General features: G+C 36.9%; 1 protein-coding gene and 1 pseudogene across 1 annotated transcript in view; both read right to left on the bottom strand.

Moving 5' to 3' along the window:
* ABCB7 (ATP binding cassette subfamily B member 7) overlaps positions 1 to 23,424 on the bottom strand; it is a 79,598-nt gene that overhangs the window by 46,724 nt on the left and 9,450 nt on the right. Inside the window, exon 3 of the mRNA XM_021718671.1 lies at positions 4,249 to 4,368. Within this exon, the coding sequence (XP_021574346.1) occupies positions 4,249 to 4,332 (84 nt within the window). The 5' untranslated portion in view covers positions 4,333 to 4,368. The remainder of the gene's footprint in view (positions 1 to 4,248; positions 4,369 to 23,424) is intronic.
* On the bottom strand, positions 6,492 to 7,410 carry LOC103272780 (annotated as a pseudogene).

Here is a 23,424-nt window from a genome sequence, read left to right as displayed (position 1 = left end):
AGACAGTTGGGTGACATTTAGAGCAGAGAAGGTTCCTGAACCCTGCACTACAAATCCCTGTAGAGGAGGTAGGAAAAACCAGAGTGTAAAGGGAACTAAATTGGTCCAAAGTGTTCATATGTCAAAGCATATAGTCAGGTTTTAAGAAAAATAGGAAGCCAAGGGATGAAATGGGATAACAACCCCCCTTTGCAAACTAATTATAACACATACCTGCAATACTGCTCAGAAATAAACAATGACCAGTTTTCAAAGATTTGAAAGAGTGATCACTTTTAAACAGGACAGTCTGCAAAGCTAGAAAAGTACTGTTTGGAACGGTCAAATGCTACTACTATGCTCTACGTGCCTAAAGTTAGGTCTAGCTCCTGTCTAGTAAAAAGAAAAATCAGATTATTTCAATAAATATATTTTATATTTTCCTTAAATCCTGGCACAGTTGTGTTTAAAATACTAAGAGTAAGGCTGAATTTTTAAAAACCCCTTAGAAGATCTCAAAGCTTGGTTTTCTATATGCTTTGAAAGTACTAGCAGGCACACTCATAATAACATCTGGCTATTTCTTTCTTCTCCTGATTCAAAATAAATCAAATGTACTTTTTGAAGATTTTCTATATTCACTTCTGTTTACTTGCAACTAGTTTGCATGAATTTAGTGTGACACTTTCCATTCTATGGGCACTCAGTATTTCATAGCCTGATATTGACCTGTCACTAAGCAACTGAAATTTGTATTTTGAAGGACTAAAACTCATGCTAAAAATAAATTTGAATATAAGTAACTTAATTATAATTGTCATGCTCTAATCTGTTCCCTTCGGTTCAAAAGAAAGTCCAGAAAGCAATCTGCCTTTAAATTGTCAGCTAGGTACTTGCATTCAACTAATAAAGGAATAAAGGCCAATTTGCAACACAGCTCAGGATCACCTTTAAGTACTTTTTGGAAAAGACATTTTAGCAATCAGTACTGTGCTAAAATGAACATGAGAATTAAAAATTTCAACATTAACTACCAAACGTAGATTTGCAATATTGTTCTCTCCGTTCAGTTTAAACAAATAGACTACAGTATGGATTTTTGATGTGTTGCTCAACATCTTGAATAAACTACTCTCTCTGGAATTGGGAGAATACACAACGGAGTCCATAGATGACAAAGGAAACACAAAAATGGAGAGTCTGATTCTGGATTATTTTGGTTTTACATTTACCGTTTCAGTCACTCCTCAATTTCCTTTATTATTTACTTTACTTCCTTAGAGAAACACATTAACCAAAGGTTCTGTCCCTAATCAGCTTCTATTTCCTTATATTTCAGTTATTTTCCTTGAACAATTTGCATGGTTTCAACTATCATCTCTTAATCTCTCTAGCCCTGGACTGCTTCCTGAGCTTGTCTTGCATTTTGTGTTAACCAGTTGAGCATTTCTATCTGGATGTTCTGCTAGCACCTATAACTTAACATGTTCAAACCCAAGATCTCATTTTCCCAAACAAGATCCCCTGACTTAATACCTACTTCTGTTAAAGGCACTATCACTCTCTCATCCTTAGCATAATCTTTGAATCCTAATCCCCACCCCTTTTTTTACTCCTAATAGCCAATCTACTGCAAAGTCTTGTTGACTCTACCTCCCCAACCTCAGAATACTCTTGCCTCTTTTTCCTCCATATTATCATTTCTACTACCACTCTAGAACAAACTGCTATTAATTCTTACCTATACTATTACATTAGCATCATGACTAGTCAGTAAATATTTGCTGAATAAATGCATGAAATAAATGGTCTCTTATCACTTTATTCCATCTTCTACACAGAGTCAGATTAATTACCTAAAGCACAGCTCTAATCTTATTACTCTTCTATTCAAAACAGATTCCTACTTTCTGCATAATTAAATAAAATTTTCTGTTTCACAGTTAAGATAATTCACATTAGGAGCTCTAATCTTTCCAAGCTTACTTTCAATTCCTCTGAAACATTTTCTCCTCACTGGAGCGAGGACTACATTCTGAACTTTTCCCCTCTCTCTTGCCAAATTCCTAACTAAGGAGACCGGGAAGATGAATTTTTATTAACCCTATACAATGTGGGTTACTTTCCCACCTGACTCTGGCATAACATCACATAAAAGATAAAGAAGACAAATCAAAAATATTTTTTGACCATGCAAAGTCATCTCTTAGGGAAATTTGTATCTGTACAGAATCCCCTTTCCCAGAGGTCCACAGAGGAGCGAGACATTTGCTATCTATTCTCTCTCAGGGTTGCCATCTATTAGGCTTCATCTACATATCAAGAAACTTCCTCTCAGTGCCTTGTGCCCTTATCTCAACAGAGGTTTTACTGATTTCAAAATTTCTTAGGGTAAATCTTTGAATCAAACTATGACCTGCAAGCCCCTATTTGGAGAAGTCCTGCTTTTTCTGGGTCAAACCAGAAATCTCGCATATGTTTATTTACATTTTTTTTTAACTTCTGTCTTCCTAAGATATCTATAACCAAGCTGCAATTCAACCACCTTGGGCACACGTTCTCAGGACCTCTTGGGATGGTGTCATAGGCCTAGTCATTCACATTTGGCTCAGAACAAACCATGTTAAATATTTTACAGAGTTTGGCTTCTTTTGTTAACAGGAACCAAGATGGAATATTCACTTCTTCACACACACTATATGCTTTCTCACATCTAGACCATTGTTCATGTTATTCCTATGGCTGTAATAATCCTACTTCTCAGTTAAGGTCTATCTCAGATATCATCTCCTCTGTGAAACCTTTCCTGACTCCTCATCATCATGGTTCCTACCTTCCCTCTGAAACGCCACAACACCTGACCAGTATTTCTTTAAATCATTTATGACCTACCTTGTATTACAACAATCAAATGAAATTTGCCTTACTCTGAATGATTTGAGTTTTATTCATATTTCAATATTCCTCAGTGCCAAGGACAGTACTCAATATAATAAGTACTCAATAAATATGTTTAGGGTAGGGGAAAAATGAATAAATAAGAGGGAGCATACACGCTATATATAGTGTGTATATATATAGCGTGTATATTCCTTATAAGGAAAAAAACAAGTGGTAAGAACTAGGCTTTAAAACAAAATACTAATCCTTACATGTAAGAGAGGTAGCCAAATTATAGTCAAACCTCATTCTGACTTTTTTTTTTTTTTAGTTGGAGTCTCACTCCATTGCCCAGGTTGGAGTGCAGTTACCTTCCACCTCAGCCTTCCAAGTAGCTGGAACTATAGGTACACGCTCCCACGCCTGGTTAATTTTTTGATTTATTGTAGAGATGAGGTCTCACCAAGTTGCCCAGGCTGTTCTTGAACCTGTGGGCTCAGGCAATCCCCTCCCCTCAGCCTCCCAAAGTGCTGGAATTACAGGCTTGAGCCACCTTATGTTTACTACCTGCCAGTCAATGTTCCAAGCCTTTTATATGTTAATTTATTTAATCATTATAACAACTCTATTTAACAAATAGGGAAACTGAAGCATGGAGACTATGCAATCAGTTACAAGGTTAGTAAGTGGCAGGGCGCAGGCAGTCTGACTCCAGAGACTTCATCATAACAATATATTGTACCTATAGAGGTATATTCCTTGACTTTAAAATCTCAGTAAATTGAAAATAAGTTTTTCAGAAATGGAAAACTCTAGGTCATCATTAGAAATTTGCTTTATACTACAATTACAAACTGAGGAGGCTGCTGAAATGTAGAGATCCCCTATAGTGACTGAATATACCAAAATGCTCAGTTTCTGTGGCTGTGTTTTGCTTGTTTTCAGTTTTTCTGGTTTTTCCCTTGCTGTTAAACTGCTACTTACTACTTATGGTTATCAATGTGCCTAAAATGACTTCATCCTTTTTTCAACCTACTGGGATCTGGGAACCAAGCTTACCAGAAATACGTGGTATAAAATAAGTGCCAGTGAAGTTCTAAGGAAGTTCCTTATGCTCTGTTACAATCAACGTTTCTGTACCTTACGCTGACTTCAAGAGTAAATCCAGTAAGTGAAGCGGTCAGAAGTCTGATCTGGAGATAAATTTGGTATTATCATATATTTTCTGCTGATTGCATAAAATAATTATGTAAACTAAATGAGAGTCCTAAAGGTTGGCCATGCTCCTTCAAAAGTGGTTTATATTAGCACAGGGTTCATGACTAGAAAAATGTTGTAGTATTTCTTAGTTATAACAACAAAACAATGCATATTTTTTCTTAATCTTACCTTGGCACCACCCAAAAATCCCAAGGAAATGGCAACTCTAGCTCGTAGATCTGGCCTGTCTTTGGGCCACACATAAGAAAGCATTGCTTTTATAATTTTCTGAGTATCAACATCTTTTAACTGTTAAAAGAGAGAAAACAAAGCAGTGAGTAGCACTTCCTTTCAAATGTAACCATACATCAATAATGTAGAATTATATAAATGAGGAATGTGAAAACACAAGGTTAATATCTTTCAAGCCCCAAATATTTTGGAGAAAAAGAAACTATTTCAATTAATTTTTAAAAGTTATTCATTTCTCTTAAAGTCCTTACTTTCAATTTTAGCCACCTTTATATTACTAAAAAGTGAGTCAGTGGCCATGAGGGGACAGGTACTATACATTTATTTATCGATTATACTACTAAAACATTATATAAAATTTACATATTTCCATCTTTTTTGTTAATAAAAACATTTATTTTGCAATTTATGCAGAAAAACCTGAAGTCTGCATCATGACTTGACAGTTACCCAGGGGTTTACTGTGTATTCATCTCAACAGCATGGTTCTGGGGTAGGGGATCCACACAAACAAAGACAGGAGTTTTTAGGAAAGAAGGGGATATAGCAGGAGTGTATCTTAATTTTTCTCAAAGAAAAGATGGTAGAGTATCAAGTCACTATAAACCTGTGCATATGGGGCTTCTAAAACAAACAGTGTACTGTGAGCTCTTGGGGAAGGGGCAGAAAAGAGACACTTATAAATAAGGGGGCACTTTCTTGAGGCAGGGGATGAGAAGGGAGGCCTACTATTTTTATGTCCCAGCCCCAGGACTTGATAATCAGAGGAGACTATGTCCAATCATTTTCCTGTTCAATAAGAAGTACTAGTACCCCTGGGATCAGACTCCAAAGATGTCATCTTCATGCATTAATCATTCCCAAGTCCCTGTTCCATGCTCCACAGCATATTAAAAGAAGGTAGGGAGGGAGGTTAGAAGTTAGTGACTTGTGTCCTATGGAAGTAAATGTACCACTGATAAAATCCGATGACTGGGACCACAAATCAGACAGATCTGTTGAAAGAGGTCACTAATAGGGATCAAGATGGAGTAGGTCCTAAACAGCCTCAGCTGGAGGCACAGCAAGTATAGAAAGTCTGGAAGGAGGTGAGTACTAAAGTAAGAGGAAACAGAACACTCCCAGACTGTAATTTTAATGGGGTAGTTTTAGAGAGAAATCAAATCAAACATTGGCTACCAGTCACAGCAAATGCCATGCCTTTATGGTCACCTGGTAGCACAAAAAAATTGCCAAAGTATGTCCAGCTAATCAACAGGTCTTGCTAGGAGGCGTTTGTGTGCATGGGAATGGGTTACCAATGGGCCGACAATCCAACATGACTCCTATGGAAACAAAAGGGGGCAGAGTCTTGGCTTGGTGGCCTATTGAGGGCTTGGTAGAGTAGAAGCAAAAGCTCCAAAGTGACTGCAGATTCTCTAGAGGAGCTACAGTCTCACTCTAGAGATGGTGGGGGGCCAACCTAACCCATATCACATGCATTAGTTCTGGTCATCGTACAGTTGATGAGCAACTCACACCAGGCAGAGGAAGGGAGCAGGTTAGGGAAGAAGGGGTCATTTTTCATCTTTTAAAGTCTTAATTTATATTTTAATCTCAAACGTATTATCAGTGCCTCAGATACAATTTAACCTTAAGTCTTTAAATGCCCCTGAAACAAAAGTACACTTGTTAAAAAGCTTCCTCACTTTCTGGTAGTCAGTTTCCTCCCAGTCCCCAGTTTTATCCTGAGTTAGCTGGACATGCTTTGGCAATTTTTTTTTTGCTACCAGGTGACCATAATTCAATGACTAACTTCCCTCTAGACTTGGGCCTCTCTAGAGGGAAGCCTAGGGCTTGACTCCAGATGAGTTGTGCCAGTACTCCCAGTGCCTGTAACACCCTAAACAGGACTATGTAGGAGTTCATCTCTGTCATGCCATAGTACTGGAAAATACTGCACTGTGAACATCTACACTGGGCCAGGGATTTTTGGCCTTGCCCTGCTCTGAGAGGACACTGGGCACAATCTTGCACGGTTGAGCAACCAACTTAAACATGGGGTCACTAGGCATGTGTTTCAGAGAGCAAACTCTCACTGACAGGTGTATTGTGGATCAGTCTTCCTTAGTATCCCATGCCAGTAACCTGGAACAACCCGTCTTGAGTTGTGTGTGCTCCAGACGTAGTCTCATAACTTCTCATCTGACACATCTCTGCCAACTTTCTTCTGTAGTTGTGTTAGCCAGACAAGCACTTCCTGATTTGCCAGTCCATGGAGAGCCCTGCTAGCCCTTTCGTGGCTGCTGCAAAGGACAGGTAAGGGTTGGAAAGGACACTGGCCACTAAGTGACTAGTATGGGTACTTACATTGCGGCCCACATGGTCACTGTGGATGGGTGAGGTACCAACGCATGAGCTCAGTGAACCGAGCAAGAGTATAGCCTAACATGTTCGTGAAATTGTGGGACTAGTCTAGTATAGAGTCAATGGCCCCAATACTGCTGCCCCTCCAGTACAGATTTCGGCAGATTTCTGCTGCAACACAATGTAGTTTTGCAATCAGATCCATACAGTCTTCATAAGTCAACTCCTAGTACTTGGTTCGGATGATACCCTCTGCATATGCTCTGGCAAAGTTACTTTCACTGTTGAGGGCTGTAATGGCTGCACTGAATTGAGGCATGGGGTATAGATTGGTGGGAAAGTTTTCCAGCATGGTGATCACATGGGAAGACAGAGCTGCCCTCTTTGCCCACTCTTTTGAAAGTCAAGATATCTGCTCCTCTTTTGGGAACTGTCCTGTTACCAGCAGCCAAAATAGGTCCTCAGGCAGGGGTTCTTCCCCACCTTTAGCCTTGATAGCAGTTTCTAGCATTCAGGAATACTAAAGCCTTGAAAATGGATGCCTTCATCAGGATCAAGAACTGATGTTTCATATATCAATTCCTTCATGCCTCTCATGCAACCATACATCATATCCACAGTGATCTGGCCCACCACTGTCTTACCATGTTGCTGCCTGAAGGTCTTAATTCTGGTCTGCTCCTCAGGTATCAGGTCTACCAATATGTCTTTCAAATTTGTGGAAGAAGCACTGGCAAGCTGGACAGCAAGAATAAGACAGGATGCATTCTTAGCTTCCAACTGCCAGGTGGCTGCAGTGAGTAAAGCCATGGTGGGCATACTCTGGGATCCAGTGGTAAGGGAAGGAGGGGAGAAAGCTGCAGCAGGAATGGGAACTATCACCACGGTGCAACAGTCTGTGCTGACAGGTGGACAAGGTTGAAAGGCATATTCCCATCTTTGTAGGTAAAAGTTTTATATGTTTGGGCTATTTATCAGTATTTTTAATTAAAATATTTAAAGTCTCAAGCCTAAACTCATGGTAGAACAGAGTTGTTATACTGTTTAGGAAAGTAGGGGGCTTGGTATTGACTATATCAATCAGAGGCTGAGCTATTAAATTTTTCAACAAAAATGCTATATGCTAGTCATGCTTAATCTAACTCTAAATCTGTCTCACAATTTTTGGTGCTCCTGAGGCAACATTCTGATTAAATCCTGCTGTTTTACGTTCAGCTTTAGAAGCAGAATATTAACAATCAAAACCAACTTTCTAAAACCAAAATAAGGAGATCAATACATACATATTTCAATACTATAATATTATGGTTGGCAAAACAATTCCCATTTAAACAATTAAAATATTGACTTAAAATTTTTGGAAAAGGTATTAAAAAGAAAAAGTAATAATGCTTATTACTGAAGACAGTGTATGAAAATGAGCACTCTAATACACTGTTTTTTTTCCTAATACACTGTTAATGGGGAGTACACGGAAACAATCTTCCTTGAAAGTAGTTTGCTACCTATAATAAGCTTTTAAAATAATTCTGTCCTTTGTTTTATTTGTCTTAAGAATTCCACTTCCGGGAACTTATGTTAAAAAAAAAACCCTTACAAATATGCTCCAAATTGATGCTCATGAAATTTCTAAGTGCAGAAATGAAAGAAGGGTTCTACCTACCACAAAAGCACAGGCAAGCACAGAGTTAATAGACCAAATAGATCAACACCAAAATCTAAAAAGCAAAGTAACTTCTTAATAGCAATATGATAAGAATAAAACCCCACATATCATTAATTAACTTAAATACGAATGGACTGAATGCACTTCTCAAAAGGCATAGAGTAGCAAAATGAATAAAGAAACATGATTCAACCTTCTGCCTTCATGAAACCCATTTCACTATAAATGACATTCATAGACTCAAAGTAAAGGACTGGAGAAAGATCTTCCAGGCAAATGGAACACAAAAAAGAGCAGGAGTAGCTATTCTTATATAAGACAAAACAGGCATTAAGCCAATAAAAGTGAAAAAGGACACTGAAGGGCATCATATAATGATAAAAGCATCAATCCACTAGCAAGAAATATCTATCTTGAATATATATGCAAACATAGGAGCACCCAGATTGGTAAAACAGCTGCTAATTACACTAAGAGAGGACATCAAAAGCCATAAAATTATAGTTGAAGACTTTAATAGCCTACTAACAGCCTTAGACAGACTATCAAGGCAAAAAACTAATAAGGAAACCCAGAGCTTTAACACTTGACCAAGTGGACCTAATAGATATCTACAGAACACTTCACCCAACAACCACAGAATGTACATTTTTCTCATTAGCACATGGAACATAATCCAAGATCAACCACATAGTCAGACATGAATCAAGTGTTAATAAATTTCAAAAGGTCACAATCATATCAAGCACCTTCTCACATCACAGTGGAATTAAAATAAATATCACCACAAACAAAAAATCCCCAAACACACAAATATATAAAAATTAAACAACATGCTTCTGAAAGACTTTAGGGTTAACAAAGAAATCAAAGAAGAAATAAACAAGTTTCTTGGAAACAAATGAAAACAAAGACACAACATACCAAAACCTCTGGGATCCTATGTAAACAGAGCTGAGAGGGAAGTTGATAACACAACACGTACATATCAAGAAAATAGAAGGATCTCAAGTAAACAATCTAACCAAACACCTAACAGAGCTGGAAAGTCAAGAGCAATCCAATCCTAGATTTAGTAGAAAAACTGAAATTACTAAAATGAAGTCATGGTTGAATGAAATAAAGTCCAAAATAATCATAGAAAGTATCAAAGACACAAAAATCTGGTTCTTTGTAAGGATAAATAAGATTGACAGACCCTGGCCAGACTGACCAAAAAAAAAAAAAAAAAAAAAAGAGAAAGAGAGAGAGAGAGAACGTCTGAATAAGCACAAAAGGCAATGTTACAACTAACCCTGAAGAAGTTCAAAAGATTATCAGAGATTATGATGAACATCTGCATGCAACTACACTAGAAAATTAACAGGAAATGAAGGAATTCCTGGCATCACAAAACCTCCCAAGATTGAAACAAGAGAAAACTGAAACCCTAAACACAGACTAATAACAATCCCAGAAATCAACTCAGTTATAAAAAAAACTTCTCCACCAAAGAAAGCACTGGGCCAGATGGTTTCTCAGCTGAATTCTACAAGACATAAAAGGAAGAGCTGATATCAATCTTACTGAAGGTATTCCAGGCAATTGAGAAGGAGAGAATTCTCCCTAGCTCATTCTATGAAGCCAATATCATCCTGACACCCCAAAATGGCAAAGGCTCAATAGGGAAGGAAAACTACAGGGCAATTTTCCAGATGAATATAAATTCTCAACAAGATTTTAGTAAATCTCATCTAACAGCACATTTCAAGGATCATTAATCATCAGGTGGATGAATGATGAAACCAGGTGAACTTCATGAACCCACATGGGTTACATTCCCAGGATACAAGGTTAGATCAAAATATACATCAGCCGGGCTTGGTGGCTCAGCCTGTAATCCTGTGCCTTTGGGAAGCTGAGGTGAGTGGATTGCCTGAGCCCGCGGGTTCAAGACCCGCCTGGGCAGTGAGACCTCATCTCTACAATAAATCAAAAAAACCAGCTGGACGTGGTAGCGCATGCCTGTAATTCCGGCTACTTGGAAGGCTGAGGTGGAAGGATCGCCGGAGCCCAGCAGGTCGAGGCTACAGTGGCCGGGAGCGGCCAGTGCACTCCAGTCTGGGCGACAGAGTGAGACTCCAACTCAACAACAACAAAAAATATGTACATCAATAAATGCAATTCATCACATACACAGGTGTAAAACCAAAAACCATATGATTATCTCATTAGATGCAGAAAAAGCAATCAATAAAATATAACATCCCTTCTTGATAAAAACCGTCAAACACCTAGGCATCAAAGGAACATTCCTCAAAATAATAAGAGCCACCTATGACAAATCTACAGCCAACATCATACTTAATGGGTAGAAGCTGGAAGTATCCTCCCTAAGAACTGGAATAAGACAAGGATGCCCACTGCCCACTCATACCCCTCCAATTTAACATAGTACTGGATGTCCTAGCCAGAGCAATCAGGCAAGAGAAAAAAATCAGGAATATCTAAATAGGAAAAGAGCAAGGTAAGTTATCCTTATTTGCAGATCACATGATTTTATTCCTAGAAAACCTACAGAGTATCAAAAACCTCCTTGCACCGATAAACAACTTCAGTAATGTCTTGGAATACAAAATCAATGCACACAAAAACAGTTGCGTTTCTATGCACCAATAATGGCACCCACCTAATCAAAGAGGTGGAAGATCTTACAATGAGAACTACAAAACAGTGCTCAAAGAAATCAAGGATGACACAAGCAAATGGAAAAACATCCATGCTCATGGATTGAAAGAATCAATAACATCAAGATGTCCGTTCTACCCAAGGCAATCTACAGACTCAATGCAAGTCCTATCAAATTGCCAGCATCACTTTTCACAGGCCTAGAAAATACAATATAGAAATTCATATGGAAGCAAAAAAAATAAAGCCAAATAGCTAAAGCAATCCTCAGCATAAAGAACAAAGCTGGAGTCATCACATTTTCAGACTTTAAACTTTACTACAAGGCCACAGTAACCAAAACAGCATGGTACTGATACAAAAATAAACACATAGACAAATGAAACACACAGAGATTTCAGAAATAGAACTGTGGACCTTTAACCAAGTCATCTTCAACAAAGTTGACAAAACTAAACATTTGGGAAAATATACCATATTTAGCAAATGGTGCTGGGAGAACTGGCTAATCACACACAGAAGAATGAAACTGGACCACTACCTATCACTATATACAAAAATGAACTAAAATTGGATCAAGGACTTAAATGTGACACTCCAAACTATAAGTATCTCAGAAAGACTTAGGTACTTAGAGTACTCCTGGACACTGGAGTAGGCAATGAATTGAGGGTCAAGTCCTCAAAAGCAAATGCAGCCAAAGCTAAAATTGACAGGTGGGACCTTATCGAGCTAAAAAGTTTTTGCATAGCAAATGAAATCATCAAGAGAGTACAAAGATAACCCACAAAATGGGAAAAAGTATTTGCACCTGACATAGGCCTAACATTCAAGGATGTGCAAGGGACTCAAACAAATTGGCAGGAAAAAAACAAATAACTCCATTAAAAAGTGGGCAAAGGACAAGAACAGACAATTCTCAAAGAAAGACATCCAGGCAGCCAAAAAACAAATAAAAAAATTCTCAGTGCCATTAATCATCAGATTCAAAACTACAATGAAATACTACCTCACACCAGTCAGGATGGCTTAAATGAAAATCAAAAGCACACTGAGATACCACCTTACTCCAGTAAGGATGGTCATCATTAATAAATCAAAAAACAATAGATGCTGGCACGGGTGTGGAGAAAAAGGGGATGCTTCTACACTGTTGGTGTGAGTGCAAACTAGTCCAGCCTCTATGGAAAATAGTGTGGCAATATCTAAAGGAACTACACATTGACCTTCCGTACGATCGAGCAATCTACTTCCTGGGATAATACCTGGAGGAACACAAATTGCTCTACAAAAAAGACATCTGCACACACGTTTATTGCTGCACTATTCACAATAGCAAAAACATGGAACCAACACTACAACCCATAGAAAATAGACTGGATAAAGAAACTGTGGTACATATACATGATGGAATATTATGGCAATTATTCTTAGCAATCTATCACAGAAATAAAGAACCAAATACCACATGTTCTTACTCATAAGTGGGACATGAACATTAATCACACTAGCACAAGGGAGGAATCTGCCAGGGGAAGGAGGAAGGGGGAGAGCACTCAACAACACAAAGCATATTTGATCCAAAACCAGGGGAAGTGAGGACCAGCTGGAGGCCCAAACTTCACCTGCACATACATTGCTTATGTACTTAATCCTGACTTGTTCCCCACCTCTTTATAATAAAATAAAGCGAAAGAAAGAAAGAAAGAAAACACTTTTGTAAAATAACTTTTAAAAAGTCAAAAAACAACAGGTATTCACGTGGATGCAAAGAAAAGGGAACACTTCTACACCTTTGGGGGGGAATGTAAGTTAGTTCAAACTTAGTGGAAAGCAGTGTAGCATTATCTCAAAGAACTAAAACTTGAGTTTCCATATGATAGAGCAATCCCACTTCTTGGAATAGACCCAGAAGAGCATACGAGGTCTGACAATTAAGTTCACAAACTTGCCACTGTGTGCTTACATTGGCAGAACTGTACAAACAATCCAGTAAGGTCACATAACCTTGGTATATCAGTGTCTCACAGTTGTGCTCATGTCAACATGTGGCGGTGTCCTGCTGAATAGCATTCATTATTGCTGTTGCATGTTTATGTGTGCCATCAAGAGAAAGTTTTTGAATTAGAGCAAAGAACAAACATTAAATGTCTTGTTAAACTTGGCAAGAGTGGAAGTGAAATAGGAGACATGCTAGTCCAAGTTTATGGGGATAATGCCATGAAGAAAACGGTAGTGTACAAATGGACTATACTTTTTTTAGGGGAGTGAAAGTGTCACGGATGAAGAGAGGCCAGGATGGCTTATAGCGAGCAGAATTTATGAAAACTGCAAAAATTTGTCAAATTGTGCATCAAAATCATCAGCTGACAATTTTGTGAAAAGTATAGCAGATCAACTAAACATCTATAGAGAAACAGTTAGGAAAATCTTAACTGAAAATCTTGGCATGAGAAAGGTGTGTGCAAAATGGTCCCGAAGAAGCTCTTGCATCATGACAATACACCAGCTCATGCAGCAATGTCTGTGAAGGAGTTTTTGGTCAGTACACAAATAATTGTATTGGAATACCCTCCCTACTCATCTGATCCCCCAATGACTTTTCTCTTTAGCCAAAGATAAAAGAAATATTGAAAGGAAGATATTTTGATGACATTCGGGACATCAAAGGTAATATGATGACAGCTGTTATGGCCATTTCAGGAAAAAAGTTCCAAAATTACTTTGACGGGTGGACTAGGAGTTGGTGTCAGTGTATAGCTTCCTAAGGGGAGTACTTCAAAGGTGACCATAGTGATAGTCAGCAATGAGTTATACAGCACTTTTTCTAGGATGAGTTCATGAACTTAACTGTCAGATCTCATAAGTCACTCTTCCAAAAAGACAACTATTCATGTATGTTCACTGTAGCACTATTCACAATAACAAAGCCATGAAACCAACCCAGATATCCATCAAAAGTTTACTGGATAAAGAAAATATGGTACATATACATGGTGGAATATTATACAGCCACAAAGAATAAAATCATGTCTTTTGCAGCAATATGGATGTAGTTGGAGACCACCATACTAAGTGAACTATCACAGAAACAAAAAACTGAACAACGCATGCTCTCACTCATAAGTGGGCCTTGATCACTGGTCACATGAACACAAATGTGGGAATAACAGACACTGGCCACTGCTAAAGGAGGGACGGTGGGTGGAGGGATAATGGGCATACAACACACTGGGTAACAGGTCCATTATCAGAGGAGAGAAGGCCCACTAGAAGCCCGAACCTCACCTGCACACAATTTACTTATGCAGAAAATTCTCACGTGTCCCACAACTCTAAAATAAGAAAAAAAATATGCTCCAATTTGAAAAAATTTTTCTCCATTTTCAACCACCAACCTAATCCAAGCTATTATCAATTCTCACCCAAACTACTGCCACAACCTCCTAGCTGATCTCCTTGCATCCATTCTGCTCCCGGTTTAATAAGTTCACCCCACAATCAGACATCACTTTCCACTTTAAACCCTTAAGCGGCATCCTATCACTCTTGGAATAAGACCAAAATCCACATCACGATTTATAAGGCTGTTTGGCCTGGCCCCTGACTACTTCTCCAGTCATGCCCTCGGTGTTCAGGTTGCACTGGCTTTCTTTTACTTCTTCAAACATGCCATAATCTCTCCTAACATAGGGCCTTTGCACAATGCTGTGCATTCTGTCTGGAATAATCTCTCTCTTTAGAACCTTTCCTTCTGGTCCCCCAACTTCTTTCAACTAGTAAACTGCCAGCTCAAGCAGCACTTCCTCAATAAAACCTTTTCTAACTCCGGCTAGGATCCTTTGCTGTATTATCTCCCTGAAGAGTATTTCTTTCAGCATATCTATTTCAGTTATAAACTACATGCAGAGCACTGTAATTATTTGATTAATATCTGTTCTGCAGCTAGAATTTAAATTCCATGTGTGTAATAACTGTTTTGTGCTCACTGCTGTAACCCAATACCAGATACAGTGGCTGACATACAGTAGGTACTCAGTGAATATTTACTGAATAAAGGAATGAAAATTTAGCTATAAGGATGTGTGTGCCCATGTTGTTTTAATAGAAACAAAGTTGGAAACGGCCTAAATGATCAACACTGGAGAATAGTGTAAATAAATTAGAATGAATGTATATAAGAAAATACTGCCATTCAGAAATATGTAGAGCGACACATAAAACATGTCAAATGAAAAAAGCAGAGTAAAAAAACATCTCTTGTGGGAAAAATGTGATGTGTGTACAAGTTTACATGTACATACAAATGAATCTGGAAAGCAAGACCTCCAAAAGTGTTAATAAAAGTAGCTGTGAGTAGGTGAAAATATATTGTTTTATATTTTTTGCTTGCTTGTATGTTCTGTAATTCATATATATTTGAGGTGATATACAATTTCAAGAAGATTTAAAAGCTAGAAGTAGGGGAAACCTATCAACATATAGCAGGCGTGGTACATTATATAATACAGGTTAGTTTTATATTACAGCGATCCCCATAGGGTTCAGCAAACTATTTTTCTAGTCTTTTAGGCAGTTTATTACATAAAAAGTAACAGAAAAAATGGTTCATATTGTACTGAAAACAGAGGGACTACCTTCTGAGCTGCTTTAAATACATAAGATGGCAAAAATATGAAGTTATGAAATTATAGTTTTGTCTCTTTTTTTTTTTTTTTTCAGTTGGAGTCTCACTCTGTCACCCAGACTGGAGTGCAGTGGCCGCTCCCGGCCACTGCAGCCTCGACTTGCTGGGCTCCGGCGATCCTTCCGCCTCAGCCTTCCAAGTAGCCAGAATTACAGGCATGAGCTACCACGCCCAGCTGATTTTTTGATTTATTGTAGAGATGAGGTCTCACTGCCCAAGCGGGTCTTGAACCCACGGGCTCAGGCAATCCACTCATCTCAACCTCCCAAAGGCACGGGATTACAGACTGAGCCACTGAACCCAGCTTAAATTATAGTTGTTAATGCTTTATTTTATACACACATATATACATGCTCTTGTAATGGGTATGGCATTTTTTTTTTTAAAAAAGGAACTTGGCAGTAATTTTAAAATTCACTTTCCCAATTGAATTATTATGAAATAAATATAGTTTAATGTATTATAACACAAATTGGGGCATTTCAACCACTTTCCCATTTCACGAGTTTTATCTGCCTTATTTTTCTTGATGGAATGGAAAAAAGTTTGTTTCCACATATCTTTAGAAACACCCTCTCCTATCAAAACCTTCTACAAAACACTCCAGAATTTTTCCAATAAGGACACAGAGAAGTTATGGTTAAGAGCAAGAAAATTGTTCTAGTTGGTTTAATAGTGCATAAAACGTCACCACTTCATTTAACAAAATGGGCTCTGAAGTTGTGTAATCATGCATTATGAGTCCACTAAAGTGTAAAATACATGACTTTAGTTGGTTCATATAAACTATAAAGTCTGGAAAAAATGCTTCTCTTTTAAAAAGTGGAGGCCAGATCAAAGAGGCATTTCACAGGCTGAGGCTCATTTTTTACTGATATGTAATAATTTTAGGTATTTATAGGATATATGTGATACTTTTTGTTACATATATAGAATGCGCAATGATCAGTCAAGGTATTGGGGGTATCTATCACTTTTAGTATTTATCATTTCCGTAAGTTGGAAACATTTTAATTTCTCTCTTCTAGCCATTTTGAAATATGCATTTTTGCTAAAACTATAGTTACCCTACTCTACTATTATATTACAACTCATACCTTCTATCTAACTATATGTTTGTACCCATTAACCAACCTCTATTCATCCTCTCCTGTACGTGATCACATATCCTTCCCAGCCTCTGGTATCTATCATTCTACTCTCCAACTCCATGAGATCAACTTTTTAAGCTCCCATATGTGAGAACTTGGAATATTTGTCTTTCTGTGCCTGCCTTATTTCACTTAATATATTGACCTCCAGTTCTAGCTATGTTGCTGCAAATGACACTATTTCATTTTTTATGACCAAATGGTATTTTATTGTATATATATATATACCACATTTTCTTTATTCATTCATCTGTTGATGGACACTTAGGTTGATTCCATATCATTGTTTTTATGAATACTGCTGCAACAAACATTCAATTGCAGGTATCCCTTTGATATAGTGATTTATTTTCCTTTGCATAAATACCCAGTAGTGGGACGGTTGGATCATGTGGCAGTTCTGTTTTTAGTTTTTCTGAGAAAACTCCATATTGTTTCCCATAGTGGCTGTACTAATTTGCATTCCCACCAAAAGTGTACGTATAAGAGTTCCCTTTTCTCTGCATCCTCATCAGCATCTGTTATTATTTTTTGAGTCAGGGTCTCATTCTGTCACCCAAATTGGAGTGCAGTGGCATGATCACAGCTCACCATAACCTCAACCTCCTGGACTCAGGCAATCTTTCTGTCTCAGCCTACGAAGTAGCTGGGACCACAGGCATGCATCACCATGCCTGGCTAATTTTTCAAAACTTTTGATTTTTTTTATCTTTTTAGTAATAGCCATTCTAACTGGAATAAGATGATATCTCACTGTAGTTTTGATTTGCATTTCCCTGATGATTAGTGAAGTTGAACTTTTTTCATATACCTGTTGGCCATTTGTACGTCTTTTGAGAAATGTATATTTCTGTCCTTTGCCCACTTTAAAGATTATTATTTTTAACTGTTGAGTTATTTGATTTCCTTGTATATTCTGAGTATTAGTTCCTTGATGGAAGAATGGTTTGAGAACATTATTTCCCATTCTATGTGTTGTCTTTTCACTCTGTTGATTGTTTCTTTGTTTTGCAGAAGTTTTTTAGTTTAATATAGTTTGATTTGTCTATTTTTGTTTTTGTTGTCCATGCTTTTGAGGTCTTTTTTCATAAAATATTTGCTTAGACTAATTTCTTAAAGTATTTTCCTATGTTTTCTTTTAATAATTTTATAGTTTGGGGTTTTATGTTTTTAATCCATCTTGAGTTGATTTTTGTATATGGTGAGAGAGAGGGGTCTAGTCTCATTCTTCCGCATATGATTTCAAATTTTCCAGCACCATTTATTAAAGAGGGTGTTCTTTCCCCAATATCTGTTCTTGGTACCTTTGTTGAAATTTAGTCAGCTGTAAACTCATGGATTTGTTACTGTATTCTCTACTCTGTTCCATTGGTCTGTGTGTGTTTTTATACCGTTACCATGCTGTTTTGGTGACAATCACCTTGTAATACGCTTTGAAGTCAAGTAGCGCCTCTAGCTTTGGTCTTTTTGCTAAGGATTGCTTTGTTTATTTGGGTTCTTTTTTGATTCTGTACAAATTTTAGGATATTGGTAGCAACTGCACTGAATCTGTAGATTGCTTTGGGAAGTAGGATCATTTTAATATTAGTTCTTTTGATCAATGAGCATGGGATGTCTTTCTGTGACCTCTTCAGTTTCTTCTGTCAGTGTTTTGTAGTTTTCCTTGTAGAGATCTTTCACCTCCTTAGTTAAATTTATTCCCAGGTTGTTGGTTTTTTTTGTAGCAACTGTAAGTGAGATTGCCTTCCTGATTTCCTTCTTACCTATTTCATTATTGGTATATAGAAACACTACTGATTTTTGTATGTTGATTTTGTATCTTTCAACTTTACTGATTTATCAGATTTAAAAGTTTTTTGGTGGAGTCTACGTTTTTCTAAATATGAGATCACATCATTAGCAAACAAACAATTTGACTACTTCTTTTCCAATTCAGATACCTTTTATTTATTTCTCCTGCCTGACTGACCGGGCTAGGACTTCCAGTACTATGTTAAACAGGAGTAGTGAAAGTGGGCATTTTTGTGTTGCTCCACTTCTTAGGAGAAAGGCTTTCAGCTTGTCTCTATTCAGTATATTAGCTGTGGATTTGTCACATATGGCTTTTACTATGTGAAGGTATGTTTCTTCTGTCTACTTTGCTGAGAGTTGAATTTTATAAAATGCTTTTTCTGTGTCTATTAAGATGATCATAAGGTATTTGTCCTTCATTCTGTTGATGTGATAGGTCATGTTTATTGATTTGCATACATTGACTCATCCATGTCTCTCTGGAAGAATAAATCCCACTTGATTATAATGTATTATTTAGAATTTTAAACCAACTTATTTCTGCTGCACAAGAGTAAAATAAAATTGGTGGCCTCAATACAGATCCTGAATGACAATATGCCACCTTTCCAAACCACCACAGTTAATTCAAACTGGACACCCAATAGTATCCTGAAATGCAAAAGGGTTAATCTAAAGCTCTAAAGGGATCATCCACCAGCTTAAGACTAAATTAGGTCACGAGCAGTGGCTCACACCTATAATCCCAGCACTTTGGAAGGCCGAGGCAAGAGGACTGCTTAAGCCCAGGAGGTCAAGCCTAGGCAATATAGTGAGACTCTATCTCTACAAAAAATTAGCCAGATGTGGTGGCTCACACCTGTAGTTCCAGCTACTCAGAGGCTAAGTTAGAAGGATCACTGAAGCCCAGGAGGTCGATGCTGCAGTCAGCTGCGACTGTGCTACTGTACTCCAGCTTGGGTGACAGAGTGAGACCCTGACTCAAAAAAAAAAAAAAAAGAGTACTCCCTGAGACCCAATCTCACCACTACACAATTTGTCCAAGTAACAAATACGCATATGTACCTCCTGAATCTAAAATTTTTAAAAACGTTTTTTAAAGTATTAAATTACATATCACCTTCACTTAAACTGAATAAATAGGGTATAAGCAGATAACACAAATAGCGTATATATCCTTTCAAGAACACATTCTTAATGAAAAGGTTGGAAATCCTCAAGGAGGAGAAACTGGGTTATTTAAAACAGCACTGTCTAAAAAGTAATTGTGTGATAGCATAAGGAATATACCAAACAATGATTTAAAGAAATGAAATTCTTTCTCAAGGGTCAAAATTCCTTGAGATAGTATCATAGCAGTTTTTATTTAGGCCTCTATTATATATAAACAGAAAGTATAAAATTATTTAATGTTTCTGTTTCTACAGTAAATAGAATTTGAAAGTTATTTTAAAAACATAACTGTGATGACTATTATGACAACAAAAACTGTCTAAAATTTAATGTTATAGAAGTATCATTAAAAAGCCTGCAAAAGTAAGACCAAATCTACTTTCTTGGTCTTCTAATAGAACATGTACAATGTGATCTTCTTGCTGCAGCTAAACAGCCTCAAATTAAAGCTCCATTACAATATAAAACTAGTACTATGTTAGTATAAGAAATAAAATTTTTTAGAAAAGTCTCAATTATATATTAGATAGCTCCCTGATGGTCTAGTGGATTCAGCGCTTTCAACTGTACATTAGAATTAGATAGTCATACTTAAAGGAAGCAATTAGATTCAGAAAAAAAAAAAACCCAAGAGTAACAAAAGAAGGAATTCAAATTGGCTCACTAAAATCTTTGAATAGTAACAAAACTGTATTTACTTTTTTTTCAAAAATGAGTTTAGAAGAAAAAGTTTGCAAATGCCAGCTGTCAGAGATGAAAGTAACTGAAAACAGGGTGGCCTAAGCAAAAAAAAATCAGGTGCCAGAAAAAGAAACTTGACTGATGTCAGAAACAATGTTCAATAAATGTTTATTCCATTTTCCATTAATTAATTAATTTATTCTCAAATATGTATGAACAAATTCTTATTACTATGCGGGAGGGAAACCCAATAGTTAATTTATTAAGCCACTGTAACTTCTGAAAAATTTTAAAATATTTACTTATTTTGTATTGATATACATTTTCAAAAGCTTCATGGAGCTGGACAGATAAGAAGTAATAATGAAAGGAACATCTATTTGTACACAGGAAGATAACACAGCACCTTCATAGCATACTGGGCCAAAACCAAACACACAAATTAAAAAATACAGAAATAAAACTGGAAGTGCTAGGCTTAATAGGACGTAAGTGGCGAGCCACAAATTATACTGCTTATGATCTGAGCATTGCTCAAGGTAACAGTAAGATCTGAGGGAGAGAAGCAGTGATTCACATCCAAATGCGCTATCAGTAGACATCTATAGCTAATAAACATGTGGACAGGGCGCAAGAAGAATTTTTAAAAATTAAGACATCTGAAGCAACACATTTGGTAGAATTTTCAGATACTAAAGATAACTATATATTAATAAAGTGAATACATGTTTTGTTTCTCAGGCAGGTAACTATATTTCTCACTAGAAAAGGTTGTCAAGCACTGAAGCAACAGCAAATTTTTCTACCAGGAGCCCATTCCTTTCAAGGAGGTGAAGCACAGTAGGTTGTGATAAGAAGATGAAAGAGTAAGAAAAAAGAAAATAATTTTTTGATAAAGGTAGCAAAATCACCTTTTCCTCAGCTGAATTTATCTAAGAATTCTGATTTTATAGATATTCCTAAGTTCTAATAGCAAGAAATCTACTAACTCACAGAATCAAGGAACTGATTTCAGAGGGAACTACTTGGGGGCAAAACTTGTGGTGAGGAAAGAAAAAAAAAATACAAAAAAATGGAATGCTGTTTCATAAAAATATAGGCTATAGGCTGAAAGTTTTACCACTAAAGAACCAGTTTATCAGACAATTAGAATGTGCTCACAATTTCAGGAATAAACAAACTCTCCAGAGAGAACTGTCTCTTCAACTCAACAATTGCAATTAAAGGAATAATTCAAACCATTCCTTCAGTACTGTTAGGGTTAACAGTGGCTTGAAAAGGTAGGGCAAAAGAAGATAAGCAAGTCCAGTTGCTGTCTAACTGAAATGTCCAGCGGGTAATTGGAACATTTTTCTCATATTGTTAGGAATATAAGTATAGTGAGTTTTGGACAGGAGAGGAAAATCTGTGTTAACTGACAGGAGAGGATTTGCAATTATTGTTACTTTCTCTATACCTCCATAGTTTGTTCTCCAAGCTCTTTTGGTCTACAATTTTAATGAAGAACTTATGCTACACATAAGAGAGATTTGTACCCAACAGCCCATTTAAAGTTTTACAATAGAAAATAACTAACTACCAACCAGATTGATACGGCCAGGCAGTGAATTTTCTATCCCAAAGGGAAGAAAATTTGAGATACCAAAAACAAATTGTAAGGCAACCCAATGATATATGAAATCAGAGCTAGAAAATAAGCTCCTCATATCATCTAGGTATTCTTGTATACTAGTCAATGTGCCCATGTATTTTTATTTATTTATTTTTATTTTAATAGCTTTGAGGGTTACAAATAGTTTTAGTCTGGGCTTTAAGTATACCCACCACTCCCACCTGGGCACACTGTACACAATAGGTGATTTTATGTCCCTCCAATCCTTCTCCCCCTCTCTTTAATAAACCTCCAGCGTCCAACATACTATTCTCTATGTCTTTGCATATCCTTAGTTTAGCTTCCACTTATAAGTGAGAACATGCAGTGTTTGGTTTTCCGTTCCTGAGTTAGTTCACTTAAAATGATGTTCTCCAATTCCAACGAAGTTGTTGCAAAAGACATTTCATTCTTTTGATAGCTGAATAGTATTCGATAGTGTATATAAACAAGATTTTCATTATCTACTGATTGGTTGAGAGGCATTTAGGTTGATTCCAGATCTCTGCAATTGTGAACTGTGCTACAATGAACAAGCAGATGCAGGTGTCTTTTTCATATAACAAAATATGTTCCTTTGGGTAGGTAACTGGCAGTAGGACTACTGAATCAAATGGTAGATCTACTTTTAGATGTCTGACAAATCTCTATACCACTTTCCATAGAGGCTGTACTAATTTACACTTCTACCAACAGTGTATAAGTGTTCCCTTTTCTCTGCATCCATATGTATTGTTCTTTTATTTTTTAATATTGGCCATTCTGACCGGTGTAAAGTAGTATCTCACTGTGGTTTTAACTTGCATTTCCCTGATGATGAGTGATGTTGAACATTTTTTCATATGTTTGTTGGCCATTTGTATATCTTCTTTTAGGAGATGTCTGTTCATGTCATTTGCCCATTTTTTAATAGAGTTGTTTTTTTCTTGCTGATTTGCTTGGGTTCTTTGTAGATTCTGGGTATTAGTCCTTTGTCAGATGTACAGTTGGTGAATATCTTCTCCCATTCTGTAAGCTGCCTATTTGCCCTATTGATTATTTATTTTGCTGTGCAGAAGCTGTTTAGTTTTATTAAGTCCCACTTGTTTATTTTTGTTTTTGTTGCATTTGCTTTTGGAGTTTTAGCCATAAATTATTTACCTAAGTCAATGTCCAGAAGAGTTTTTCCTAGGTTTTCTTATAAGATTACTATGGCTTTAGGTCTATCATTTAAGTCTTTAATTCATCTTGAGTCAAATTTTGTATATGAGATCAAGTTTCATTTCTCTGCATGTAGCTATCCAATTTTCTCACACCATTT

This window comes from Carlito syrichta, unplaced genomic scaffold (assembly GCF_000164805.1).
Source record: "Carlito syrichta isolate Samal-C Ts95f unplaced genomic scaffold, Tarsius_syrichta-2.0.1 Scaffold313228, whole genome shotgun sequence".
Lineage (NCBI taxonomy): Eukaryota > Metazoa > Chordata > Mammalia > Primates > Tarsiidae > Carlito > Carlito syrichta.
This window is presented reverse-complemented; position numbering and strand designations above follow the sequence as displayed.